This window comes from Pongo abelii, chromosome 6 (assembly GCF_028885655.2).
Source record: "Pongo abelii isolate AG06213 chromosome 6, NHGRI_mPonAbe1-v2.0_pri, whole genome shotgun sequence".
NCBI lineage: Eukaryota > Metazoa > Chordata > Mammalia > Primates > Hominidae > Pongo > Pongo abelii.
In genome coordinates, this window is record NC_071991.2 from 68,911,061 (window position 1) to 68,937,587 (window position 26,527).

General features: G+C 36.1%; 1 protein-coding gene across 10 annotated transcripts in view; it reads left to right on the top strand.

Annotated features, from left to right (window-relative positions):
• The window catches only part of CRPPA (CDP-L-ribitol pyrophosphorylase A), a 329,262-nt gene that overhangs the window by 153,582 nt on the left and 149,153 nt on the right, over window positions 1–26,527 (top strand). For all 10 annotated transcript variants that reach the window (XM_054559423.2, XM_054559425.2, XM_054559421.2 and 7 more), the window contains 2 exons: window positions 5,377–5,469; window positions 5,920–6,012. In XM_054559423.2, coding sequence (XP_054415398.1) covers window positions 5,377–5,469; window positions 5,920–6,012 — 186 coding nt within the window. The remainder of the gene's footprint in view (window positions 1–5,376; window positions 5,470–5,919; window positions 6,013–26,527) is intronic.

Sequence of the window (26,527 nt, forward strand, 5' to 3'; positions counted from 1 at the left end):
CTGCTAGCTTTTGAATGTGTTTGCTCTTGCTTTTCTAGTTCTTTTAATTGCGATGTTAGGGTGTCAATTTTGGATCTTTCCTGCTTTCTCTTGTGGGAATTTAGTGCTATAAATTTCCCTCTACACACTGCTTTGAATGTGTCCCAGAGATTCTGGTATGTTGTGTCTTTGTTCTCATTGGTTTCAAAGAACATCTTTGTTTCTGCCTTCATTTCGTTGTGTACCCAGTAGTCATTCAGGAGCAGGTTGTTCATCAAGCTACCAATGACTTTCTTCACAGAATTGGAAAAAACTACTTTAAAGTTCATATGGAACCAAAAAAGAGCCTGCATCGCCAAGTCAATCCTAAGCCAAAAGAACAAAGCTGGAGGCATCACGCTACCTGACTTCAAACTATACTACAAGGCTATAGTAACCAACACAGCATGGTACTGGTACCAAAACAGAGATATAGATCAATGGAACAGAACAGAGCCCTCAGAAATAACGCCGCATATCTACAACTATCTTATCTTTGACAAACCTGAGAAAAACAAGCAATGGGGAAAGGATTCCGTATTTAATAAATGGTGCTGGGAAAACTGGCTAGCCATATGTAGAAAGCTGAAACTAGATCCCTTCCTTACACCTTATACAAAAATTAATTCAAGATGGATGAAAGACTTAAACGTTAGACCTAAAACCATAAAAACCCTAGAAGAAAACCTAGGCATTACCATTCAGGACATAGGCATGGGCAAGGACTTCATGTCTAAAACACCAAAAGCAATGGCCACAAAAGCCAAAATTGACAAATGGGATCTAATTAAACTAAAGAGCTTCTGCACAGCAAAAGAAACTACCATCAGAGTGAACAGGCAACCTACAAAATGGGAGAAAATTTTCACAACCTACTCATCTGACAAAGGGCTAATATCCAGAATCCACAATGAACTCCAACAAATTTACAAGAAAAAAACAAACAACACCATCAAAAAGTGAGTGAAGGACATGAACAGACATTTCTCAAAAGAAGACATTTATGCAGCCAAAAAACACATAAAAAAATGCTCATCATCACTGGCCATCAGAGAAATGCAAATCAAAACCAGAATGAGATACCATCTCACGCCAATTAGAATGGCAATCATTAAAAAGTCAGGAAACAACAGGTGCTGGAGAGGATGTGGAGAAACAGGAACACTTTTACACTGTTGGTGGGACTGTAAACTAGTTCAACCATTGTGGAAGTCAGTGTGGCGATTCCTCAGGGATCTAGAACTAGAAATACCATTTGACCCAGCCATCCCATTACTGGGTATATACTCAAAGGACTATAAATCATGCTGCTATAAAGACACATGCACGTGTATGTTTTTTTTTTTTTTAAAGAAAACAAAAAATATTTATTCCAACTGCCAGAGAGAATTATGATGATCACATCAGTGCATTAAATTTAGTGTATTTAAGTTTTTCCCACATACATTTTTAGCAAAATAGAAACCTCTTAGTGTTTGTCTATGTCTGTATATGAATATATTGTTTACTGTTTAATTTCATTTTTTGGTTGCATTGTTAAATATCTTTTGAAATATTATTAATGATTGAATGATTTGCATTATATTGGCATACCCCAATTTATTTAACCATTCTGCTTTTTTTTTTTTTTTTTTTACATTAGTTTATACTAACTTGGGGTTGTATCTTTGGTAAACAACTGAGTACATAAATCACATAAGTACTCCTAATATTTTATTAAGCATTTCTGAGGAAGTTCACTTTATAATGTGCTTTGTTGCCTGATTACCTTCACATTCAAGAAATTCTTTCTAATGCCTAAAGTTTTTCCATTTCTTTCCTGGTATACAAAAATATTCTTTCCATTATTACTTCACAATGGGTTATTTTAACATTATGAACATAATGAAACCCCATTATTTCTGTTTTCTCCTTTACTGTCCTAATGTTTAACCCAGGCTCATTTTATTCTATTATTTGAAAATCTAATTTTTGTCATTAGTGGAAAGTTTAAGCAACTCAGTTACCTTTCTAAAGGTGTATTCGTAGCTATTAAAATAATGAAAATTAGAAGAAAAATACCAGTATCGACAAAATTGTACACTAGGGAACTTGTTTTTTCTGCAAATATACACACAAACAGTTCTTATAAAGTAATTGAAGGAAGCACTCTGAAGAGAACTACAGAATTTATATGAGCTGTGGCTCCCACAAAGTAAAACCTAAAAGTCTGAAATTTGTGAGACTCACAGTATCAAGACCCACTCATCCTAAGTCAAAGCTTTCCAGGGGACAGCTCCTACCTGTACACAGAGTAGCTAGTGGTCTTTCATGCTGTCCCATTCTAAAACGTGTAAGAACAACCAAGGATTGTCAGACAGTTGAGGAAAGCTGTCTTTCCTTCTTTCTTTTATTGTACATGTGCAGGATGTGCAGGTTTGTTACACAGGTAAACGTATGCCATGGTGGTTTGCTGCACAGATCAACCCATCACCTAGGTATTAAGCCCAAGAATAAAGGAGAACAAAACAAACGAATAAATGAAACCTGGAAGAAATGGTTAATCATAGAAGGGAATTTGGAAATTAATTAGTATTTTTATACATACAAACATATCCAGAAGAATGTCTCCTCATTTGACATTTTCCCAGTGGAATTAGTATTGGCTTATAAGTCTCAAACTTCTGCAATGAATATATCACTCAACAGCAACCTTTTAGCTGATATTTATATAAGAAAAGTTTATGTTCCCAAACTCAATAATCTAATATTATAAGCAAAATGATATATAGGAAAAGTATCAAGCTACCTTCCAAAAATAAAATACCTTCCAAATACATCAAAATCACAAGTAGTTGTTTTGAAAAGCATGTCTAGTGTTCACAGAGGGATGCATGTGCCGAATGTTGACACTAAGAGAGGCATCATATCATTTTATTCAAAAAACGCGTATGTTTATTGCGGCACTAGTCACAATAGCAAAGACTTGGAACCAACCCAAACGTCCAACAATGATAGACTGGATTGAGAAAATGTGTCACATATACACCATGGAATAATATGCAGCCATAAAAAATGATGGGTTCATGTCCTTTGTAGGGACATGGATGAAATTGGAAATCATCATTCTCAGTAAACTATCGCAAGGACAAAAAACCAAACACCACATGTTCTCACTCATAGATGGGAATTGAACAATGAGAACACATGGACACAGGAAGGGGAACATCACACTCTGGGGACTGTTGTGGGGTGGGGGAAGCGGGGAGGGATAGCATTAGGAGATATACCTAATGCTAAATGACGAGTTAATGGGTGCAGCACACCAGCATGGCACATGTATACATATGTAACTAACGTGCACATTGTGCACATGTACCCTAAAACTTAAAGTATAATAAAAAAAAAACTGGTGGCAAAGTTTTGTTTTTGTTTTTAAAATTATTAAGCATTTGCTAGTGGTAAAAACATGAATGTTTCTGTCCTCAAAGATCCTAAGCTCTGTCCTAAAGAAATTTATTTTAATACTTCAAAAAAAAAACTGAATCAGAATATCTTTCATGTTTTCATTCTCTACATGCAGAAGGAAATTTTAAAGTAAGATTTTTTTTTTTCTGAGTTCAGAATTCACTTGTGCATCTTTGTTGAAGTTAAGATCTGGTGATATGGTTGCCTTATTTCATATCTGTGAAGTCAGAAACTTGGCAGGATGTGAGATTATACCTTACTTGCACGCAAATAAGTCAGCCTGACACAGTATCATAGATATTGGTGGAAGATCTGACACTACAGGGTCAGAGAAAAGATCATTTATAACCATAGCAGTAGCAAGAACAAAAATGTAGCACTCGGTTTTTTTCTGAATTCCAATTTCCATGGAGAGATGCAATTAGGATCTCTAATTGCATTAGAGTTCCTAATTATTTGCTGGGATATATTTATTATAGTTCTGGGCAGTAGGGTTCTTTAAAAAGAACCTTGATAGTAGGAAACCCTGGCCTTATACAGGCAAATCAGCCCATCTGCTCCTCAAGAGATAACTCTGGAATGCCAAGTAAGCCTAATCCAGAGAGAGAGATGTCCCCATCTTACTGGAAAATAAATCTGTTCTAGGAAGAAATATCTCTATCTCTGTAATTTGTACAAACATCCTTGCAAAGAAAGTATGAAACAAGTTAGCTGTTAATGCCTTTGAAAGTGTTTGAATACATGAGGGACTTTTGAAAAATTGTCTCCCTATAATATCTGAATGTTACCACTTGATCAAACTTACTATTGCAGAATGGATACTGGTTTCTTTTTTTATTATAGTGTTAATATATTGTTGATGACTATGGACTTTTTGCCTTTTTTTCTTAAAAATCTTTGAGCTTTATGCTCAATATGAATTTTAAACTGAACTAAAATTTTTAAAATTTAATAGCCAACTAATTTCTAGAGCAAAGCTAAGACCTTGAAAACTTTCCTTTCTCATTCTCCAGTATTTTGTCAAAATTATAGCAAATTAAGCTACTAAATAGATAATGTACAGAGTTACAGACTTTGATGTTTTACTAAGGAACAGCACTGTATTATTTTTAGAACTATGAAATGTAAAGCATTCTAAATGTAGTACCAGTAAGAATCACTGAAATGTGATTTCCTGTGGAATTATTATAGCAAAGATATCACAGATCCCTTGTCTAGTAATTCTTAAGTTTTTGTTCATATTGTTAATGATAGAAAAATCTTAAAAGAAGCTAATTAGAATATTAAGCTATATGGAATAAAAAATCTTACTAGGAAAGTTTGCATAATATGTGTTCTTTTCTAAATCTAATCTAATCTCGGACTACTTATAGTATAGAAGAAAGTTCCCCTACAGTTTTGGGACTAGTTTGTGTAGTTTAAGTCTTATTTCTCTCTCACTTATATTGTTGTGATGATTTCTTACTGCTTTCCCCATTTCTAGTTATTTCAGGTTTAGTGAAGTCTATTCCCTGTATTAAAACTGTGTTATTTAATGTGCTTCCAGATGCCTGCAATCATCACTGCACCCTTTCTCTTTTAGTCCTTCAACATGCTCTTTAATATTTATTTGTATAAGATAAACCAGACTACTAGCCTGTTCCAGAATATATTCTATGTATGTCCACATTTTTTTCTATGTGAAACAATTTTCTATATCCTTGTTTGCTAAAATATGCATTATTCATAGCCTAGTTCAAATGACTTTTTCTTGATAGCCTGATGAACTTCAGCATGTATTAATTTTTTTAAAAAATATATGGTCCTTGGCTTTATGTGCCTGTCTTCTAGCAATTATGTGTTCCTTTGTAACAAAGATGTTTATGTTTGGTCTATCTAATTTGTGAATTCATGTCTGTTTTTTCCTACTAGCATGTAAAAGTCACATCTGAGGCTCTGTGTCATGCTGGCAGACATCTTCAGCAAATCATCTTAGATCAATGCTACAATTTTGTTTGTGTGAATGTAAGTCAATTCAAATGATTGAAAGCACTTAAGGATATGAACAAATGTAATGTGGAAGAGAACTAATTTGATTCTTAAATATTTATATGTGTATATGAGATTATGATGAGTTCTTTTACATGTTTTTGGAGATTTTATCTTTGAAAGATAAATAATACTTTTAACAAGCTAATTCCCATAATGAGAAGAGAGGTATTTTGGACAATATTTTCAATTTTCTGTTTGTACCTGGTCCAAAGTAGATAATAAGAGACAGATTTGACTCAATTAGTAGATAAAAATTTGACATGTATAACTTCATGGATATCATTTAAAATTGTTTGTAAATTAAAAACTAAGCTTGATAAATATTTTGAATGTTGGGCAGAATCTCTCCATTTATTCCTTGAATTAACTTTTAAGTCATTTAAAAACGTCTTCTCATATCCTTGTATTTTTCTGGTCTTTTAGGTTATGACCTCTGATTTTCAAGAAACCCAGAAGTTACTGAGCATGCTTGAAGAGAGTAATCTTTGCATTTTATATCCTGTTGTTGTTGTTTCAGTAAGTGAAATTAATGCAGATTTTTCTCAAACTTATGCTTCCTTCTTTGTAACTCAATGTACATATTTTTAAAAACTCATCCAATTGAGAGCATTGACCCATACTCAAAAGAAACTCTTGTTTGTGGATTCCTCTTCTTACTCTCTAGCTATGACTTCTATGACTGAATGCCTTTATTATTGCAATCATTTGGTTGAACTGACAGGTTTGGAAATCTTTTTCAACCCAGCAACCAATTTCATATTTTTTTCCTTCACTAAAATGGCAAAGTATTCGGCTTAAGTCAACTGGTTGTTTGGATAATGTAAAACAGCTTTATTTAATATATTATCAGAATACCATTAGGGAAGCATTCCAGATGTTAATGTGAGGAAAAAACCTTGTGGAAGAAAGCTGATTCTTGGGTTGTTTCATTTTCTCTGTTCCCCTGAAAGCAAAAGTAGAACAAGCAACAAATTAAAGAGAATTCTTTCATAGAAGAATTCTATGAAAAATTCTATGAAGAATTCTTTGAATAATTTCATAGAAGAATGGCCTATGAAAAATTTGGGGAGATTTTTCCATTAAAATCGAAAAGTATACATTTAATGCAGAATTTATTTGATTAGCCCATTAAACTATATAGCAGAGGGGACTATCAGAGAGTAAACTCAGGAAGGAACAAAATCAGAGCCCAAGCGCTCTAAATTGGCTGAGGAGCAGAATGTATAGTTGGTAGCATTTTACTGTGTGAAGGGGTTCCAGACATTAAATTCTCAGAAGTGCCTAGCAGCTTCGAAGTTCCTAAAGCTCAGGCCCATCCCATACTGTGGGAATTTAATTCTTGTCAGGTAAGATTAGTAATAAAGAATAAAGATAATTTGCAATATAAATAACTCTTGACTGAGTAATGCAAGTAGTAACAAATTAACAACTATGGGAGATTTAACTAATTCAGTGGCCTCTTTATTTGGTCATATACCATAAAGATAACTTTCATGGTTGCATCTGGTTTTGAAACCCAAGCTTCTTATGTAATTGATCTTCATAGAACGCAAGCTTTCGTTGAGATTTTTAGGAACAATATGGAATATATCCAGTGTTGGAAGCCTCTGAGGCTCTGTAGGATAGAGATGAGTTCGAAGTTCTGTGTTTGGCCTTTTATTCCTCTCTCCACATTTACTTGCTTAGAAAGTTCATTTTTCCATGTTCCCAGATATGGTGGTGAGGCCGTCCAATGTAGTGAAAATAACAAAGGCTTTGAACTCAGAACACTTGTTTCTTGGTCTAGTTACTTAATTGTTCTGAGGTTTGGTTTCCTCAATGTAGAAACAAGGCTAATAACTCTACTTCTTAAGTTGTTATAAGGATGAAAGTGAATGAATGCAAAATGTAGTTTCTAGCACAGTGCTAGGTCCTGATCAGGCATGTGAAGTTAGTTCTGTTTAATAGTCCGGTCCTCTTTTTTTGTCTTTGGATGAGATGATTCCAAATTAACTTTCACAGCTCTAACCTGATTCCTAAGCTTCAGCCATGTATTTCCCAACATTTTTTTTTAAATTATACTTTAAGTTCTGGGGTACATGTGCACAATGTGCAGGTTTATTACATAGGTATACATGTGCATGCTGGTATGCTACACCCATCAACTTGTCATTTACATTAGGTATTTCTCCTAATACTATCCCTCCCCCAGCACCCCACTCCCCAACAGGCCCCAGTGTGTGATGTTCCCCTCCCTGTGTCCATGTGTTCTCATTGTTCAACTACCACTTATGAGTGAGAACATGTGGTGTTTGGTTTTCTGTTCTTGTGTTAGTTTGCTGAGAATGATGGTTTCTGGTTTCATCCATGTCCCTGCAAAGGACATGAACGCATCCTTTTTTATGGCTGCATAGTATTCCATGGTGTATATGTGCCACATTTTCTTTATCCAGTCTATCACTGATGGGCATTTAGGTTGGTTCCAAGACTTTTCTATTGTGAACAGAGCGGCAATAAACATACATGTGCATGTGTCTTTGTTGTAGAATGATTTATAATCCTTTGTGTATATACCCAGTAATGGGATTGCTGGGTCTAATGGTATTTCTGGTTCTGGATTCTTGAGGGATTGCCACACTGTCTTCCACAATGTCACCAGCAGTGTAAAAGTGTTCCTATTTCTCCACATCCTCTCCAGCATCTGTTGTTTCCTGACTTTTTAATGATTGCCATTCTAACTGGTGTGAGATGGTATCTCATTGTGGTTTTGATATGCATTTCCAGTGATGATGAGCATTTTTTCATGTTTCTTGGCTACATAAGTGTCTTCTTTTGAGAACTGTCTGTTCATATCTTTCACCCATTTTTTGATGGGGTTGTTTGTTTTTTTCTTGTAAATTTGTTTAAGTTCCTTGTAGATTCTGGATATTCAACCTTTGTCAGATAGATAGATTGCAAACATTTTCTCCCATACTGTAGGTTGCCTGTTCACTCTGATGGTAGTTTCTTTTGCTGTGCAGAAGCTCTTTAGTTTAATTAGATCCCATTTGTCAATTTTGGCTTTTGTTGCCATTGCTTTTGGTGTTTTAGACATGAAGTCCTTGCCCATGCCTATGTCCTGAATGGTATTGCCTAACTGGAACTCATCTCTGTACTAAGCGGACCTAATAGACAGCTACAGAACTCTCCACCCGAAATCAACAGAATATACATTCTTTTCAGCACCACATCACACTTATTCCAAAATTGACCATATAGTTGGAAGTAAAGCACTCCTCAGCAAATGTAAAAGAACAGAAATCACAACAAACTGTCTCTCAGACCACAGTACAATCAAATTAGAACTCAGGATTAAGAAACTCATTCAAAACTGCACAACTACATGGAAACTGAACAATCTGCTCCTGAATGACTGCTGGGTGAATAACAAAATGAAGGCAGAAATACAGATGTTCTTTGAAATCAACGAGAACAAAGACACCACATGCCAGAATATCTGGGACACATTTAAAGCAGTGTGTACAGGGAAATTTATAGTACTAAATGCCCACAAGAGAAAGCAGGAAAGATCTAAAATCGACACCCTAACATCACAATTAAAAGAACACATTCAAAAGCTAGCAGAATGCAAGAAATAATTAAGATCAGAGCAGAACTGAAGGAGATAGAGACACAAAAATCCCTTCAAAAAAATCAATGAATCCAGGAGGTGGTTTTTTGAAAAGATCAACAAAATAGATAGACCGCTAGCAAGACTAATGAAGAAAAGAGACAAGAATCGAATAGACGCAATAAAAAATGATAAAGGGGATATCACCAGCGATCCCACAGAAATACAAACTACCATCAGAGAATACTATAAACACCTCTATGCAAATAAACTAGAAAAACTAGCAGGAATGGATAAATTCATGGACACATACACCCTCCCAAGACTAAACCAGGAAGAAGTTGAATCCCTGAATAGACCAATAACAGACTCTGAAATTGAGGCAATAATTAATAGCCTACCAACCAAAACAAATCCAGGACCAGACGGATTCACAGCCAAATTCTACCAGAAGTACAAAGAGGAGCTGGTACCATTCCTTCTGAAACTATTCCAATCAATAGAAAATGAGGGAATTCTCTCTAACTCATTTTATGAGGCCAGCATCATCCTGATACCAAAGCCTGGCAGAGACACAACAAAAAAAGAGAAATTTAGACCAATATCCGTGATGAACATTGATGCAAAAATCCTCAATAAAATACTGGCAAACCGAGTCTTGTGCTAGTTTTCAAAGGGAATGCTTCCAGTTTTTGCCCATTCAGTATGATATTGGCTGTGGGTTTGTCATAAATAGCTCTTATTATTTTGAGATACGTTCCATCAATACTTAGTTTATTGAGAGTTTTTAGCATGAAGGGCTGTTGAATTTTGTCAAAGGCCTTTTCTGCATCTATTGAGATAATCATGTGGTTTTTGTTGTTGGTTCTGTTTATGTGATGGGTTACATTTATTGATTTGCATATGTTGAACCAGTCTCGCATCCCAGGGATGAAGCCAACTTGATTGTGGTGGATAGGCTTTTTGATGTGCTGCTGGATTTCGTTTGCCAGTATTTTATTCAGGATTTTCACATCGATGTTCAACAGGGATATTAGCTTAAAATTTTCTTTTTGTTGAGTCTCTGTCAGGTTTTGGTATCAGGATGATGCTGGCCTCATAAAATGAGTTAGGGAGGATCCCCTCTTTTTCTGTTGGTTGGAATTGTTTCAGAAGGAATGGTACCAGCTCCTCTTTGTACCTTTGGTAAAATTCAGCTGTTAATCTGTCTGGTCCTGGACTTTTTTTGGTTGGTACGCTATTAATTACTTCCTGAATTTCAGAACCTGTTTGTGGTCTATTTAGAGATTCGACTTCTTCTTGGTTTAGTCTTGGGAGGGTGTATGTGTCCAGGAATTTATCCATTTCTTGTAGGTTTTCTAGTTTATTTTCATAGAGGTGTTTATAGTACTCTCTGATGGTAGTTTGTATTTCTGTGGGATCAGTCATGATATGCTCTTTATCATTTTTTATTGTGTCTATTTGATTCTTCTCTCTTTTCTTTTTTATTAGTCTGGCTAGCGGCCTATCTATTTTGTCAATCTTTTCAAAATGCCATCTCCTGGACTCATTGATTTTTTTGAAGGGTTTTCTGTGTTTCTATCTCCTTCAGTTCTGCTCTGATCTTAATTATTTCTTGTCTTCTGGTAGATTTTGAATTTGTTTGCTGTTGCTTCTCTAGTTCTTTTAATTGTGATATTAGAGTATCGATTTTAGATCTTTCCTGCTTTCTCTTGTGGGCATTTAGTACTATAAATTTCCCTCTACACACTGCTTTAAATATGTCCCAGAGATTCTGGTACGTTGTGTCTTGGTTCCCATTGGTTTTAAAGAACATCTTTATTTCTGTCTTCATTTTGTTATTTACCCAGTAGTCATTCAGGAGTAGGTTGTTCAGTTTCCATGTAGTTGTACAGTTTTGAGTGAATTTTTTAATCCTGAGTTCTAATTTGATTTTGTTGTGGTCTGAGAGACGGTTTGTTATGATCTCCATTCTTTTACATTTGCTGAGGAGTGTTTTACTTCCAATTATGTGGTCAATTTTAGAGTAAGTGTGATGTGGTGCTGAGAGGAAGGTATATTCTTTTGATCTGGGGTGGAGAGTTCTGTAGATTTCTATTAGGTTCATTTGTATCAGAGCTGAATTCAAGTCCTCATTATCCTTGTTAATTTTCGGTCTCGTTGAACTGTCTAATATTGACAGTGGGGTGTTAAAGTCTCCCCCTATTATTGTGTGGGAGTCTAATTCTCTTTGTAGGTCTCTAAGAACTTGCTTTATTAATCTGGGTGCTCCTGTATTGGGTGCATATATATTTAGGATAGTTAGCTCTTCTTGTTGCATTGATCCCTTTACCATAGGTAATGCCCTTCCTTGTCTTTTTTTATCTTTGTTGGTTTAAAGTCTGTTTTATCAGAGACTAGGATTGCAACCCCTGCTTTTTTTTTTGCTTTCCATTTTCTTGGTAAATCTTCATCTATCCTTTTATTTTGAGCGTATGTATGTCTTTGCATGTGAGATGGGTCTCCTGAATATAGCGCACTGATGGGTCTTGACTGTTTATCCAATTTGCCAGTCTGTGTCTTTTAAATCGGACGTTTATTCCATTTACATTTAAGGTTAATATTGTTATGTGTGAATTTGATCCTATCATTATGATTCTGGCTGGTTATTTTGCCCGTTAGTTGATGCAGTTTCTTTATAGCATCAATGGTCTTTACAATTTGGCATGTTTTTGCAATGGCTGGTAACCAGTTGTTCCTTTCCATGTTTAGTGCTTCCTTCAGGAGCTCTTGTAAGGCAGGCCTGGTGATGACAAACTCTCTCAGCATTTGGTTGCCTGTAAAGGATTTTATTTCTCCTTCACTTGTGAAGCTTAGTTTGGCTGGATATGAAATTCTGGGTTGAAAATTCTTTTCTTTAAGAATGTTGAATATTGGCCCCCACTCTCTTCTGGCTTGTAGAGTTTCTGTTGAGAGAGCCGCTGTTAGCCTGATGGGCTTCCCTTTGTGGGTAACCTGATCTTTCTCTCCAGCTACCCTTAACATTTTTTCCTTCATTTCAACCTTGATCAGTCTGACGATTCTGTGTCTTGGGGTTTCTCTTTTCGAGGAATATGTTTGTGGTGGTCTCTGTATTTCCTGAATTTGAATGTTGGCCTGCCTAGCTAGGTTGCAGTTCTCCTGGATAATATCCTGAAGAGTGTTTTCCAACTTGGTGTCATTCTCCCCATCACTTTCAGGTACACCAATCAGACATAGATTTGGTCTTTTCACATATTCCCGTATTTCTTGGAGTCTTTGTTCGTTTCTTTTCACTCTGTTTTCTCTAATCTTGTCTTCTCGCTTTATTTCATTAAGTAATCACTGATATACTTTCTTCTGCCTTATCGATTCAGCTATGGAAACTTGTGTATGCTTCACGAAGTTCTTGTACTGCGTTTTTCAGCTGTACCAGGTCTTTTATATTCTTCTCTACACTGGTTATTCTAGTTAGCTATTTGTCTAACCTTTTAAAAAAGTTCTTAGCTTCCTTGTGTTGGGTTAGAACATACTCCCTTAGCTCAGAGGAGTTTGTTATGACCCACCTTCTGAAGCCTACTTCTGTCAGTTTGTCAAACTCATTCTCCATCCAGTTTTGTTCCCTTGCTAGTGAGGAGTTGTGATCCTTTGAAGGAGAAGAGGCATTCTGGTTTTTGGACTTTTCAGCCTTTCTGCACTGGTTTCTCCCCATCTTTGTGGTTTTATCTACCTTTGGTCTTTGATGTTGGTGACCTCCCGATGGGGTTTTTGTGTGGATGTCCTTTTTGTTGATGTTGATGCTATCCTTTCTGTTTGTTAGTTTTCCTTCTAACAGTCAGGCCCCTCAGCTGCAGGTTTGTTGGAGTTTGCTGGAAGTCCACTCCAGACCCTGTTTGCCTGGGTATGATCAGCAGAGGCTGCAGAACAGCAACTATTGCTGTCTGAGCCTTCCTCTGGAAGCTTCGTCTCAGAGGGGCACCCACCAGATGCCAGCCAGAGCTCTCCTGTATGAGATGTCCATCAGCCCCCACTGGGAGGTATCTCCCAGTCAGGCTACGTGGGTGTCAGGGACCCACTTGAGCAGGCAGTCTGTCCATTATTAGAGCTCGAATGCTGGGCTGGGAGAACCACTGCTCTCTTCAGAGCCATCAAGCAGGGTCGTTTAAGTTTGCTGAAGTTGCGCCCACAGCTGCCCCTTCCCCCAGGTGCTCTGTCCCAGGGAGATGGGGGTTTTATCTATAAACCCCTGACTGGGCTGCTGCCTTTTGTTCAGAGATGCCCTGCCCGGAAAGGTGGAATCTAGAGAGGCAGTCAGCCTCACTGAGCTCTGGTGGGTTCCACCCAGTTCGAACCACCCAGTGCCTTTGTTTACACTGTAAGCATAAAACCGCCTACTTAAGCCTCAGCAATGGTGGACGCCCCTCCCAGCACCAAGCTCGAGCATCCCAGGTCGATCTCAGACTGCTGTACTAGCAGCGAGAATTTCAAGCCAATAGATCTTAGCTTGCTGGGCTCTGTGGGTGTGGGTCCCACTGAGCCAAGCATTGGAGGGAATCTCTGGGTCTGCCAGTTGCAAAGACCTTGGGAAAAGCACAGTATCTGGGCAGAAGTATACTGTTCCTCCAAGTACAGTCTGTCATGGCTTCCCTTGGCTAGGAAAGGGAAATCCCCTGACTGCTTGCACTTCCCATGTGAGGCGACGCCCCACCCTTCTTCAGCTCGCCCTCCGTGGGCTACACCCACTGTCCAACCAGTCCCAATGAGATGAGCCAGGTACCTCAGTTGGAAATGCAGAAATCACCTGCCTTCTGTGTGGATCTTGCTGGGAGCTGCAGATGGGAGCTGTTCCTATTTGGCCATCTTGAGTCGTCTCACTATTTCCCAACATTTTATTAGGTACTTCCATTGGAGTACTCCCCTTTCAAATTTAGCCTATCAGATATATCACAGAAGCACGTTCTCTATAAGTTGACTTCTTTTCTTAATGGTAGTACAGCTATGGCTATATAGGCACCCAAATTGGAATCTGCCACCTATGAGTTTTCCTTTTACGTTTCTCTCTCTGTCCCCCTCCACCAAATGCACAAAGACAGGCACATAGGCTCTCTTATAATTATTTTTTGAGTTAGAGTCTCACTCTTTTGCCCAGGCTGGATTGCAGTGGCATGATTATGGCTCACTGCAGACTCAACCTTTTGGGCTCAAGTGATCCCTCCAGCTCAGCCACTTGAGTAGCTGAGGCTACAGGTGTATGCTGCCACATTTGGCTGATTTTTTTTTCTATTTTTTGTAGAGATGGGGTCTCACTTTGTTGCTCAGGCTGTTCATGAACTCCTGGCCTCAAGCAACGCTCCTGCCTTCCAAAGTGCTGAGATTACGGTCATGAGCCACTGTGCTTAGCCCTAAGTTTTGAACTGTTAGTTCTTCTGTTCATTGCTATTGTGTCTCAATCCTAGGCCTTTCTATTGCCTCTGTAAATATTTGAATTTAGTTTTCTCTTGACTTCTATTGGGTTCCATCTCGTGTGTCCCAGTGAATGGCAAAATTGTCTGGCTGTCTGTTGTTCCTGTACTAAGCTAAGAGAAAAGATAACCCTTTAGTTAGGGTGTACATGTCTCTCACAACTAGTTTTAAAATAGAATTAAAAGTCTGTATGCTAAAATATTGTACAATGTTTATTTTAAATCAGAACATTATCCCTTTATAATACTTGAACGTAGGCATACTTCAGTTTATTGCACTCTGAAGATACATGTTTTACAAATTGAAGTTTTTTGGCAACCCTGTGTCTGGCAAGTCTATTGGTACCATTTTTCCCACAGTGTATGCTCACTTCCTGTCTCTATCACATTTTGGTAATTCTCACAATATTTTAAACTTTTTCATCTTTATTATATCTGCTATGGTAGTCTATGATCAGTGATCTCTGATATTACTATTGTTGTGCTGGAACACTGCAAATCATATCTGTATACGGTGGCAAGCTTAACTGATAAATGTTGTGTGTGTTCTTATTGCTCTTTTGACTGTTTCCTCATCTCTCTCCTTCTCTTTGAGATTCCCTATTCCCTGAAACAAAACAATATTGAAATCAGGCCAATCAATAACCCTACAATGACCCCTGTGTGTTCAAGTGAAAGGAAGAGTCCTGTGTCAGTCACTTTCAATCAAAAGATACAAAGCCTAATTTAGAGCAAGGCCCTAATTCCCTTCAGTTCTGTGAAGCCTGCAGAAAGTGAAGAAGTTACAGAAGAAGAGTTTGAAGCTAGCAGTTTATTCATGTGGTTTAAAAAGACAAAATTGTCTTCATAACAGAAAAGTGCAAGGTCAAGCAGCAAGTGCTGATGTTGAGGCTGCACTAAGTTATCCAGAAGATCTAGCTGAGATAATTGATGAACATAGCAATGCTAAATGGCAGATTTTTCAATGTAGATGGGACAGCCTTCTATTGGAAGAACATGCCAGGTAGGGCTTCTATGGACAGAGAAGAGAAGTCAATGCCTAGCTTCAAATGATAGACTGACACTTGTTAGGAGCTAATGCAGCTAGTGACTTTCAGTTGAAGGCAGTGCTCACTTACCATTCTGAAAGTCCTAGGACCCTTAAGAATTATGCTAAGTCTGCTCTCTGTCTGTGCTCTATAAATGGAAGTACAAAACCTGGATGACAGCACATCTGTTTACAGCATGGTTTACTGAATATTTTAAGCCCACTTTTGAGACTTAATGCTCAGAAAGAAAGATTCCTTTCAAAATATTACTGCTTATTGACAATGTACCTAGTTACCCAAGATCTTTGATGGAGTATAAGAAAATTAATGTTACTTTATATCTGCTAACACAACATTTATTCATCAGCTTATAAATCAAGGAGTCATTTAGATTTTCATGTCTTATTTTTGAAGAAATACCTTATGTAAGGCTATCACTGCCCTAGACAGATTCCTCTGATGGATCTGAGCAAAGTAAATTGAAAACCTTCTGGAAAGGATTCACCCTGTTAGTTGCCATTAGGAACATTCATGATTCATGGGGGGTCATAATCCAACCCTCATGGAAGACTCGGAGGGATGTGACTTCAACAAGGGGAAGTAACTGCTGATGTGGTGGCAATAGCAAGAGAATAGAAGTAGAGTCTGAATATATGACTAAATTGCTGCAATTTCATAACACTTAGATGGATGAGGAGTTGCTTCTTATGGATGAGCAAAGAGAAAGTGGTTTCTTGAGATGGAATTTACTTCTGGTGAAGATACTGTGAACATTGTTGAAATGACAATAAAGGATTTACAATATTATATAAACTTAGTTGATAAAGCAGCAGCAGAGTTTGAGAAGATTAAGTCCAACTTTGAAAGAAATTCTGTTGTGAGTCAAATGCTATCAAACAGCATCCCATTCTACAGAGAAATTTTTTTTGTGAAAAGAAGGATCACTCTAGGCGGTGAATTATGTTGTTGTCTTATTTTAAGAAGTTGCCACATCCACCCAACCTTCAGCAACCACCACCATGAACAGTCAGGAGCCATTACGCCAGCAAAAAGATTAGGACTCACTGAAGGCTCAAATGTTCATTAGGATTTTTAGCAATACACGGTTTTAATTTAAGATATGTATATTATTGTTTAGTCATAATGCTATTGTGCACTTAACGGACGATAGTATAATGTAAATATGACTTTTATATGCCATGGGAAATAAAAAATTTCATGTGACTCACTTTATTGTGATATTTGCTTTATTGGCTCCAGTAGTCTGGAGCGAAACTCCCAATATTTTTGAGGTATGCCTGTTACTTTTCCATTGCATAGGCAGACTTAGTGTGGTGATATTATGAGCATTATTACCTTAATAGAAAAATGTGTCACTAGATTATATCTAGAATCTGTATCCATAGGATGGAGCAAATCACTAGAAAGCATACAGTAAGTAATGCTGGCTTCTTGGATGGAGAGGCAAGTGAATAGTGTCTGGGTGTTTGAATTGTCCTGTCAGTGATTGTGAATATGACTGATCAGGCTTCATCCTTTTTCCTTCTGATACCACCTTCACCAAAAATGGCCAGAAAGCAATTTCAGTTTTCCTATTAATGAAAATTTGGCAGAACATTTCAAATGTGCACCAAATTAATAGATGTATGGAAAATATGATAATTATAAAATAAAGTAAAATGAAAGTCTTAAATCTAGATATATCACAGTTTGCTCATTAGTAAGAGGAAAAACTACTGATACACATACATACATAGAGTGTTTGCATGTGCAAATTCATATGCAGACATGTATACATATGTTTGTAATTGGAAAATTGCATACCAGGCACTTTAGAGGCTATAGTGTTCTCTTTCATTCTGTCTGAATTAACTTTTCTGGAAGATTAAACCAAGAAAGAGGCCCTACCACAAGCTTTTTTTTTTTTTTTTTTTTTTTTAAATATAAGACTTTTGTTAAACAACTTTAAAATTTGAAAAGAATGGTCAAAAAGAGTGTGATCACTTGCTTTCCTAAGCAAGTAGGTTTTATTCATCAGAAAATATATTACAAAATGATATCAAAGTTATAGAAAAATATGTCCGTTTTTATTTTTGAGTTATGTGATTCCACAGATATTCAGTGCATTTATTGTAAATGTTTAAAGGCCATTTTGTCTTGGCTGAGATTTGCAATGGTTTACAATGGTTCTTTTTCTTATACAAGAGTCTTCGAGTTCCAATTTCAGTCCATCTGAAGTAGCCAAGTAAAATTGTGGCTATTAGACATTTATGAGACTTTTCAATAGAGAGACTAGTTAAGGTTGTCATTTGCAGTGTCATCACTTTTTACTCTACAAGAACAGATATTAAAGAAAAATGAGGCTGAATGTCAACTTAGGTGGGCATTTGGCAAAAACAACATTGGGTTAGGTTTGAATGGTAGAAATTTCTTTCAGCCTACAATACTGATGAAACCTCCATTGTCTCTTACATTCTCAAGTATATAAAAATACTTTGGAATTCCCTGGTATCTGTCATTCAATAGATATTCTAAAGGGACATGTAACTTTGAACCTCATCTGTATTATTTCTCCTGGAAGAAGTTAAGCAGTGAGTGGATAGTTAATGGTGCTTGGTTGTTGGTACATTGGTATCTAGCATAATTGGATTTTATTTTAGGTTCTGCAGAGATCTTGACTACATGAAGATCAACTTTTTGTCTCTAATGAAAGGTGAAATGGGCTAGAGATTATTTAACATGTGAAATTTTTGTTAGCTAAGATAAACTGGCACAAGTAAGAGGCTACTATTCTAAGATCTACTTACAGAAGGGAACAAATTTTCACCATGAAGAGCAGAAAAAAAAATTTGAGACTTTGTTTTTTAAAAAACTAAGATACTTATTAAAATAGTCTTATCTTATTAAAATCCTTTAGGTTATGTTTGCAAAATTAAGCTTTTTGTATAATCTTGTGGACATTATATAATAGTATGTTGTGATATGCTTCATTTCAAGTGGTTATTGATTGATTGATTGATTGATTGACTGAAACAGGGTCTCACTCTGTTGTCTAAGCTGGAGTATAGTGTGATCATAGCTCAATTAAGCCTCCATCTCCCAGGCTCAAGTGATCTTCCTCCTAAGTAGCTGGGAGTACAGGTGCACACCACTATGCCTGGCTAATTTTTTTAAGTTTTGGTAGAAATGAGGTCTTGTTGTGCTGCCCAGTCTGGTCTTAAACTCCTGAGCTCAAGCAATCTTTCCACCTTGGCCTCCCAAAGTGTTGGGATTACAGATGTGGCCACTGCACCCAGCTTTGAGGTGGTTAGTTTTTCTAAAATATTTTTAGGGTACTTCTAGATTTCTAAAAATATTCATTATTAATCCTTTGATATTAGAAATATCTTTGGACCATCTCTTCGGTCATTATTCTCCTTTATTTTTATATGTTTTATGTAGTCTTTTGAGAAGTTCTCATTTCTATGCTATTTAGCATGATTTAAGGAGTCTGACAGTATTACTTTGACCAACTTAATAAAATACTTATGTTTTGCTAGATGTAACTTTATTTTATTGTAATTATATTGAATTCTCAGAATTCTACAGATTTTTGCCATCATCTACTCTATTAGTCTGTTTTCACACGGCTATAAAGATACTACCCTAGACAGGACAACCTGTAAACAAAGGAGGTTTAATTCTCACAGTTCCGCGTGGCTGGGGAGGCTTCAGGAAACTTACAATCATGGTGGAAGGAGAAGCAGGCACCGTCTTCAAAAGGCGACAAGTGAGAGAAGAATGAAGGAGGAACTTCCAAACACTTACAAAACCATCAGATCTCAGGAGAACTCACTATCACGAGAACAGCATGGGGGAAACCACCCCCATGTTTCAATCACCTCCCTCCCTTGACACATCAGGATTATAGGTCCTGCCTTTGACATGTGGGAATTACAATTTGAAATGAGATTTGGGTGGGAACACAGACCCAAACCATTTAGAGACTGGTGGTGATATTGATTACTTGAAGTAAAATAGATTTCAGCGTTAAGTGGCCTGAAATTGTCGTGTGGGTCATATTATAAATGTTCTGTTCTTAATGAATCTGTGTATATTAGTATGACATTATGATTCTATGCAGTCTTTTAACTGTGAGCTTTTAGAAATACTTGCCTGATAACACCACACCTTATACTAAGAGAATATCCCTACTCAGGTGAAATTTTTTTTTTTATTAGAGACTGGTCAGCATAACGGAATTTTATAAGTTTAGATCCCTTATGTCTTAAGAAGAAAAATCTAATGCTACAAACCATCACTTTCTTTTGTAAAAATAAAATTCTGTCAAAATTATGTTTGAAACTTTTTTCATATGTGATTTTTCTAAATGCTTCGTCTATACTCTGTTGTCGAGGAGCTCAATTTTTGCCCTGATTTGACTGAAGTTATTGTTAGCCTTCTGTTCCTTGCATTTACGGGGGTGTCTCGTATTGCTACCACCTCTGTCAGATTGCATCTTTCAAAAAGGATTTTCTAAAAGTTTTTTGGGTGGTGACCTGTCACAAAAGATATGATATGAACATGGGACATATCCAGTTCTCTGTTTTCTTCTCTTATGTGTTTTTGTTCATTAAGTAATCATGAAAACATTCTTAGAAAAAGGAAGTAATATAGTAAATGTGTTGCAGTACTAAAAGGTAAATTCATAAAATTTCTCAGGTAAAAATCACTTTAAAAAGATTAGATTTGGCCGGGCGCGGTGGCTCAAGCCTGTAATCCCAACATTTTGGGAGGCAGAGGCGGGCAGATCACGAGGTCAGGAGATTGAGACCATCTTGGCTAACATGGTAAAATCCCATCTCTACTAAAAATACAAAAAATTAGCCGGGTGTGTTGGCAGGTGCCTGTAGTCCCATCCCAGCTACTCTGGAGGCAGAGGCAGAAGAATCGCTGGAACCTGGGAGGCAGTGAACCGAGATCGCACCACTGCATTCCAGCCTGGGCGACAAAGCGAGACTCTATCTCCCCCACCCCCCCAAAAAAAAAAAAAGAAAAAGAAAAAGAAAAAGAATAGATTTTTACCTACATTAAACAAGATTTACAGGCAGTAAGAATCTGAACTGTAGGCTGAGTTCCTTGCTTACAAGTTAGTGATCAGAGAGCTGTTTTTTTACCCAGTGATAAAGGAGATTTCAGGAGAAAAAACGAACTGTATATGTTTTTTAGCAGTATTATGTAAAACCACAAATAATACCTTCCCACATCCAAAAAGTAAAATAAAGTTCCTCATGTATTTGATTCTGTCAAGGTTTTCCCAAAATATCTTTTTCTACTATTAGATAAAATAGTGGACAATATTTTGTTATTTAAGGCTTTTTTAAAGAAACACAGCAAGTTCACATAATAGGTACCAAATAAGTGTTTAATTGTTAAAAGTGGGAAGAAATTGGCAACAAATCTAAGTTCAAAATATAAAGCAAACTCTTTAATTTTACTCGATAAAATAGTTAATCGCATTTTCCATAGCAAAAGTTTTACTGTAGTTATCTAGATAATTACATGAGATCTTTGCTTTTCTCTGCTTATATATACAATGATTTTATTGGTGTTTTATGAGAGTTAAAAATCTCATGAATTTACTTTAGCTAAAAGCATAAATTACCAAGGGAAATTTTAATACTGTGAGAAACATAACCTTCAAAAGTATTGAATTGAGTTCTAGTTATTAGGAAGTAGTTTATTGACATTACAATAAATTATCTTTAAAATACTTGAAAATATTTAGTATTTGAACATGTCAGCAAATTAAAAAAAGAAAAGAAAAGAAAGTCACCATCCATTTACATTTGATATTTTCACATCTGGAGAAACTGTCACAGATGTAAATTGTTTCCAGAATGTTCCAAAGCTCACCAGTGGCAGAGCCAGCAACTGAATCAATCTAGTGTATTACTGTGTATCATATATACCTGTTATTTTTATGTTCTCATGAATGTACTAAGTAATAGCATGGAAAAAGTAGAAATATACACACATATATGTGTTTAATATTCCTTCTTAATAAAAAATGACAATTTAAAAAACATAGTGATTCCTTTTGTGTGCTAATGGCTTCCTACTTTAGCTTCATAGAGGGTATTGAGCCTTACTGGATTTGTTATAAAAATCGATGATGCTGTTAAATTTAATACGGGATCCCAGACATATCTTTGTCATCTTTTACTTAACTGCTTGTTCTTCTGTTAACTATTATTACTAGACTAAGAAAATGTGTTTTCAAGGCACAAGTTCATATCAAACAAAAGAGCTGGCTATTTTAGTTCTCACTGCATCTGTATTGGGTCTACTTTTTATCATCTGTTTCAGGTCCCTGATAGTTTACATTTTTAAATGAATAGTGTGTGTGTGTGTGTGTATGTGTGTGTATGTGTGTAATAACCAATGATTGACTTTAAGAGCAGGCCAGTCCAAATCCCTGTTCCATTCCTGTCTCAACCTTATTGCTACTGTAGCCTTATGGATTCTTTCATTTTTTTTTTAATCAGAAAAACTATAGCTTTATTATATACTGAATTTTTATGTTGGCACTGAAGAGATATTAAAATTTTCTCTTTCATAGTTGTACACTGCTCCAGTGGCAGAAATACAATTACTTGTATAAATTCTATAAATTTTTTCATGCGTTTTCTGCTAATGTAGTAAGTCTCAGGTATTTCCTGCCTAAATCAATAAGAAAACCTAAATAAATACTGGTTAAAAATACCTTTGGAACCTTTATCTAGTTGAGGTCATGAATGGATTCATTTCTAACACAAAAATGAGGAATGATGAAATCATTCTAGTAGGAGATGTTGAATAGAAAGAATTGACGGTGTTGTTATAAGTTTTAGGAGATCTTTGCTTATGACTAAATGATTAATGGAAAGTTTGTGTTATGGGATATAGAATACTCCCTGAGATTAGTTGTGATGGACATGTGACTGATGTATAAAGAAATGATTCTCATAGGGCATACCTCGCTAGTATTCATTCTTTTAATGGTAAGTTATTTTCAGATAGAATGGAATTCTGAAGCAATGTGTGAATAAAATGAATTCCAGAGGACTTTGTCTAAGTTTTATGAGTGAATTTTTCTTGATTAACCACAGGGTTTGGTATTGCTATTTATTTCCCTATTTTAAGTAGTTTTGTCAAGTTGGTCAGATGACTGAGATTGGCAAGATTTTGAATTTATTTTCCAGTGCTATTCTAGTAAATCAGTTTATAACATTTAAGATGAAATGCACAGGAGGCAAAATAAATGAAACTAGACTTTATTAGGCATTTCACATTGATTGTAGCCCTAGGTAAGAAATTTGAACAATTTATGTGGTCATTCAGTTTTTTTAAAAGATGCCTGGCAACTTCTCTCACTAGTTTTTTGGGGTTTTTTTGTTTTTTTGTTTTTTTTTTTTGCTATTGACTTCTATTTAAATAATGGAAATAGACTTTAGCTTTAATTCTTATATGCTATTTCTTTACAAAGATGGAACCAAATATTTTCAATATCATTTATTAAAGTTAATGGTTATATTTTGTAATTAATACCTAAAATTAATACAATTTAAGTATGCCTTTTAATATGGCTTTGTTATTATAATATTTAAAAGAGCATTACTTCATGTATAAATGTAACTTGTAAAATGAGCATAGTAAGGATACCGAATCTAGAGTTAAGATTTAAGGCACAAGTACTAGGTCTTCAAATAACAAGTGTCTCTTAACCTGTCCAAGTTACTTAATGTTTTTGAACTTTAGTTCAAAATCCTGATCTGTAAACAGAGTGGGATGCCTTTGATGGCATCTAAATGGCTTGCTTTTTTTTTTTTTTTTTTGAGACGGTCTTGCTCTGTGGCTCAGGCTGGAGTGCAGTGGCATGATCTCAGTTCACTGCAACCTCTGCCTCACGGTTCAAGCAATTCTCCTGCCTCCACCTCCTGAGTAGCTGGGATTACAGTCACCTGCCACCACGCCTGGCTAATTTTTTGTATTTTTAGTAGAGACGGGGTTTCACCATGTTGGCCAGGCTGGTCTCAAACTCCTGACTTCAAGTTACCCACCCACCTTGGCCTCCCAGAGTGCTGGGATTACAGGCATGAGCCACTGTGCCTGGCCCTAAATGGCTTCTTTTTCTAAAAATATTTTCTATGCTAGAACATGCTGTGAAGTCTTTTTGCTTTCATATGCTCTTGTGCATGTGTAGATTTAATGTGTAGATTTAGCAGAATAATTCAGGTTTTAACAGTCATGTTAAACATGAGTCAGGTGATATGGTATTCCTATTTCAAGCCATTTTTGAGACCTTCTGTGTTAATTCTTATCACAAGACTCATAGGTTATTTTGATGTTTTCTCTTGTATTTGTCCATTTCTTATCCTCCTTTTTTTATGTCCAATTTTTACAGATTAAGTCTAAATTTTCCCTTTTTGTGTTTCATTTTTTCTCTCTGCTTAATAACTGCTAAAAAATATTTTTTCACCAGTGAATCTATCCTTTCATGTCTATCCAAGCCCTTCCATCTGAGAATGACTCCATAGTGAGTAATGCTCACACTATTTCTTCCTACCAATTCATTTTAAACTTATTTTGTATATACTATCCAGTTAGCACTTGGCAGGGAATGATCTTATTCTCTCCCTTACCTAATAGATTATTTAATATGGATTCACATAGTATTGATTTAATGTCTGTGCGATAGATATTTTGGCCTACATGGAGCTTATTTGATAATATAATCTTTTTTAAAAAAAGCATCTTAATTTAGATTACTGAAATATTCTATATAAGCTAATTTTCCAGGTTATTATATATTAAGGAAATAATTGTATTGGTCTGTTTTTTCTAAAATAAGGATTCATAATAAGAGTTTACTTAAAATGACCAGAGTTAGCCAGGAAAGTACTTTAGTGACTGGGAGTTGACAAAATCCCTGGTCCCTTTCCCTTCTATCTACCACCTAAGGTTTGAGAAATTTAGCCAGGTGTGCTTGAGAAAGAGGCAATTTAGCCTGGAGAAGTCGTCTTAAGGATGTGAGAGGAAGCCAAGATTTGGAAGACTGAGCAGGGTCCAACTCTGTGAGGAGTGAGAGGACTGGCATTTCTATATGGACAAAGAAGCACATAGAGTGGTTGGAATTAGAAAGAGCCACTGAGTGCGTCTGAAACTGAAGGAATGGCAGATTGTAAAGTGTTGAGTTTGAGCTGGGCCTTCTAAGTTTAAAGTCTATAAAGCAGCACTGCCTAGTATTAATTGATGTGATCAGATTTCCATTTTATACATCCTGGATACAGGACAGAAAGTAGATTAAAATAAGCAGAAAAATTTGTGGTTTAGTTGGGAGGCTGCTGCAGTATAATAGTACAAGAAATAATAGTGGTAGTGAGGACTAGGTTAGTGTATTGGACTGAATGTTTGTGTCCCCTCAAAATTTATGTGGTGAAATCTTTACCCTCATAATGATGGTATTAGGAGGTGGGTCCTTTGGGAGGTGATTAGATCTTGAGAGTAGAGCCCTCATGAATGAGATTAATGCCATTTTAAGAAGAGTCAGAGTTTGTTCTCACCACCTGAGGACACAATGAGAAGTTGGCAGTCTGCAAGCTGGAAGACGGCCCTCATGAGTACCTGATGATGCTGGCTATCTGATCTTATACTTCCATCTTCCAGAACTGTGAGAAGTAAATTTCTGGTGTTAATAAGCCATCTGGTCCGTGGTATGTGTTATAGCAGGCAAAACAAAGGCAGATAGTTTTAGTGGGAGTGAACAAAATGAAATCAAGATATATTTAAGAGATCAAAGCATTAAGAATTGAAGCTTAAATAAATGAGAGAAAAGAAGTATAACCTCTAATTTTATGTCTCATAAAACTTGGCGAATGATAGTAAGATAGGGAAGATTAGAGAGGGAACTTTGTGGTTTGTTTTTTAAGGTTGAATAGGCAGATGAAGATCCCAGATTTTTTGGCAAAGTATAATTAAAAAGATTTTATTCATATTCAAAAGTTTTCTGTTCGTGTGTGTGTGTGTGTGTGTACGAAAGCTCTTAAAGCTTTCTTTGAAAGGCAAGTTAGACTCCTTTGTGACTTTCTTAATATTGAATTTTAATAGAGTTCCAGGGATAGACACAATTTAAAATATATCTTTTATATTACAATGTCTTTTCCAAGCCTTCTATAGTGTCTGTATGGTAGATGATTTTTTTTTAGTGAAATCGTTTTTACTGTAATACTTCATATTCTGAAAAACAAAAACAGAAAAAAACCTTTTCTATTGGTTGAATTATTGGCAGACAGGAAGATGGTAAGAATATTACCAGGCTTATATGCTGTTGCCTTAGGATTAAGATCTGTAGCCACCTAAAAATAGATTACTTTTGCAGGTTTTGGAAAGCCTGAACTGTTCTTGTATGGAAAGTATAGAAAGCTAATGGAATCAGTGCCAGAAACTTCTAGATTCAAATTTTTTTGGCTTGAATCCTGTTAGCAATAAGTTTATGTGTGATACTTTTGAAAAGTATAATATGATTCAATTTTCTGGGTGCCAGAGATTTTGTTTTATGGAATTGTAGAACTGAATTTTACTTAAATGCTCAATACTTAAGCTTAATTCTACTTTTACTTGCTAAATGTAAGCAAGTGTGTGTAGCAAGTATTGTCAAGGTAGTCCCAGAGTCAATACTGAAAAACTTATTTGGGAACAGTAGGACTGGTTAAAGTCACCAGCATGACTCCTTTGAGTACTGAATAGTATTTCCACTTCTAGAATATAGTGAGAGGCCTCTAGATTTAAATTTTCTTAGTTAATGTGTTCATAGTAATGACTGAGTTCTGAGTTGTTTCCTCAACTATCAAAAATCCAACTATGACCTTGTGTTTCTTGCTCTTCCCATTGGTATGAGATGGAACTTCAAATACATTTATAATTTCCAGAACCCT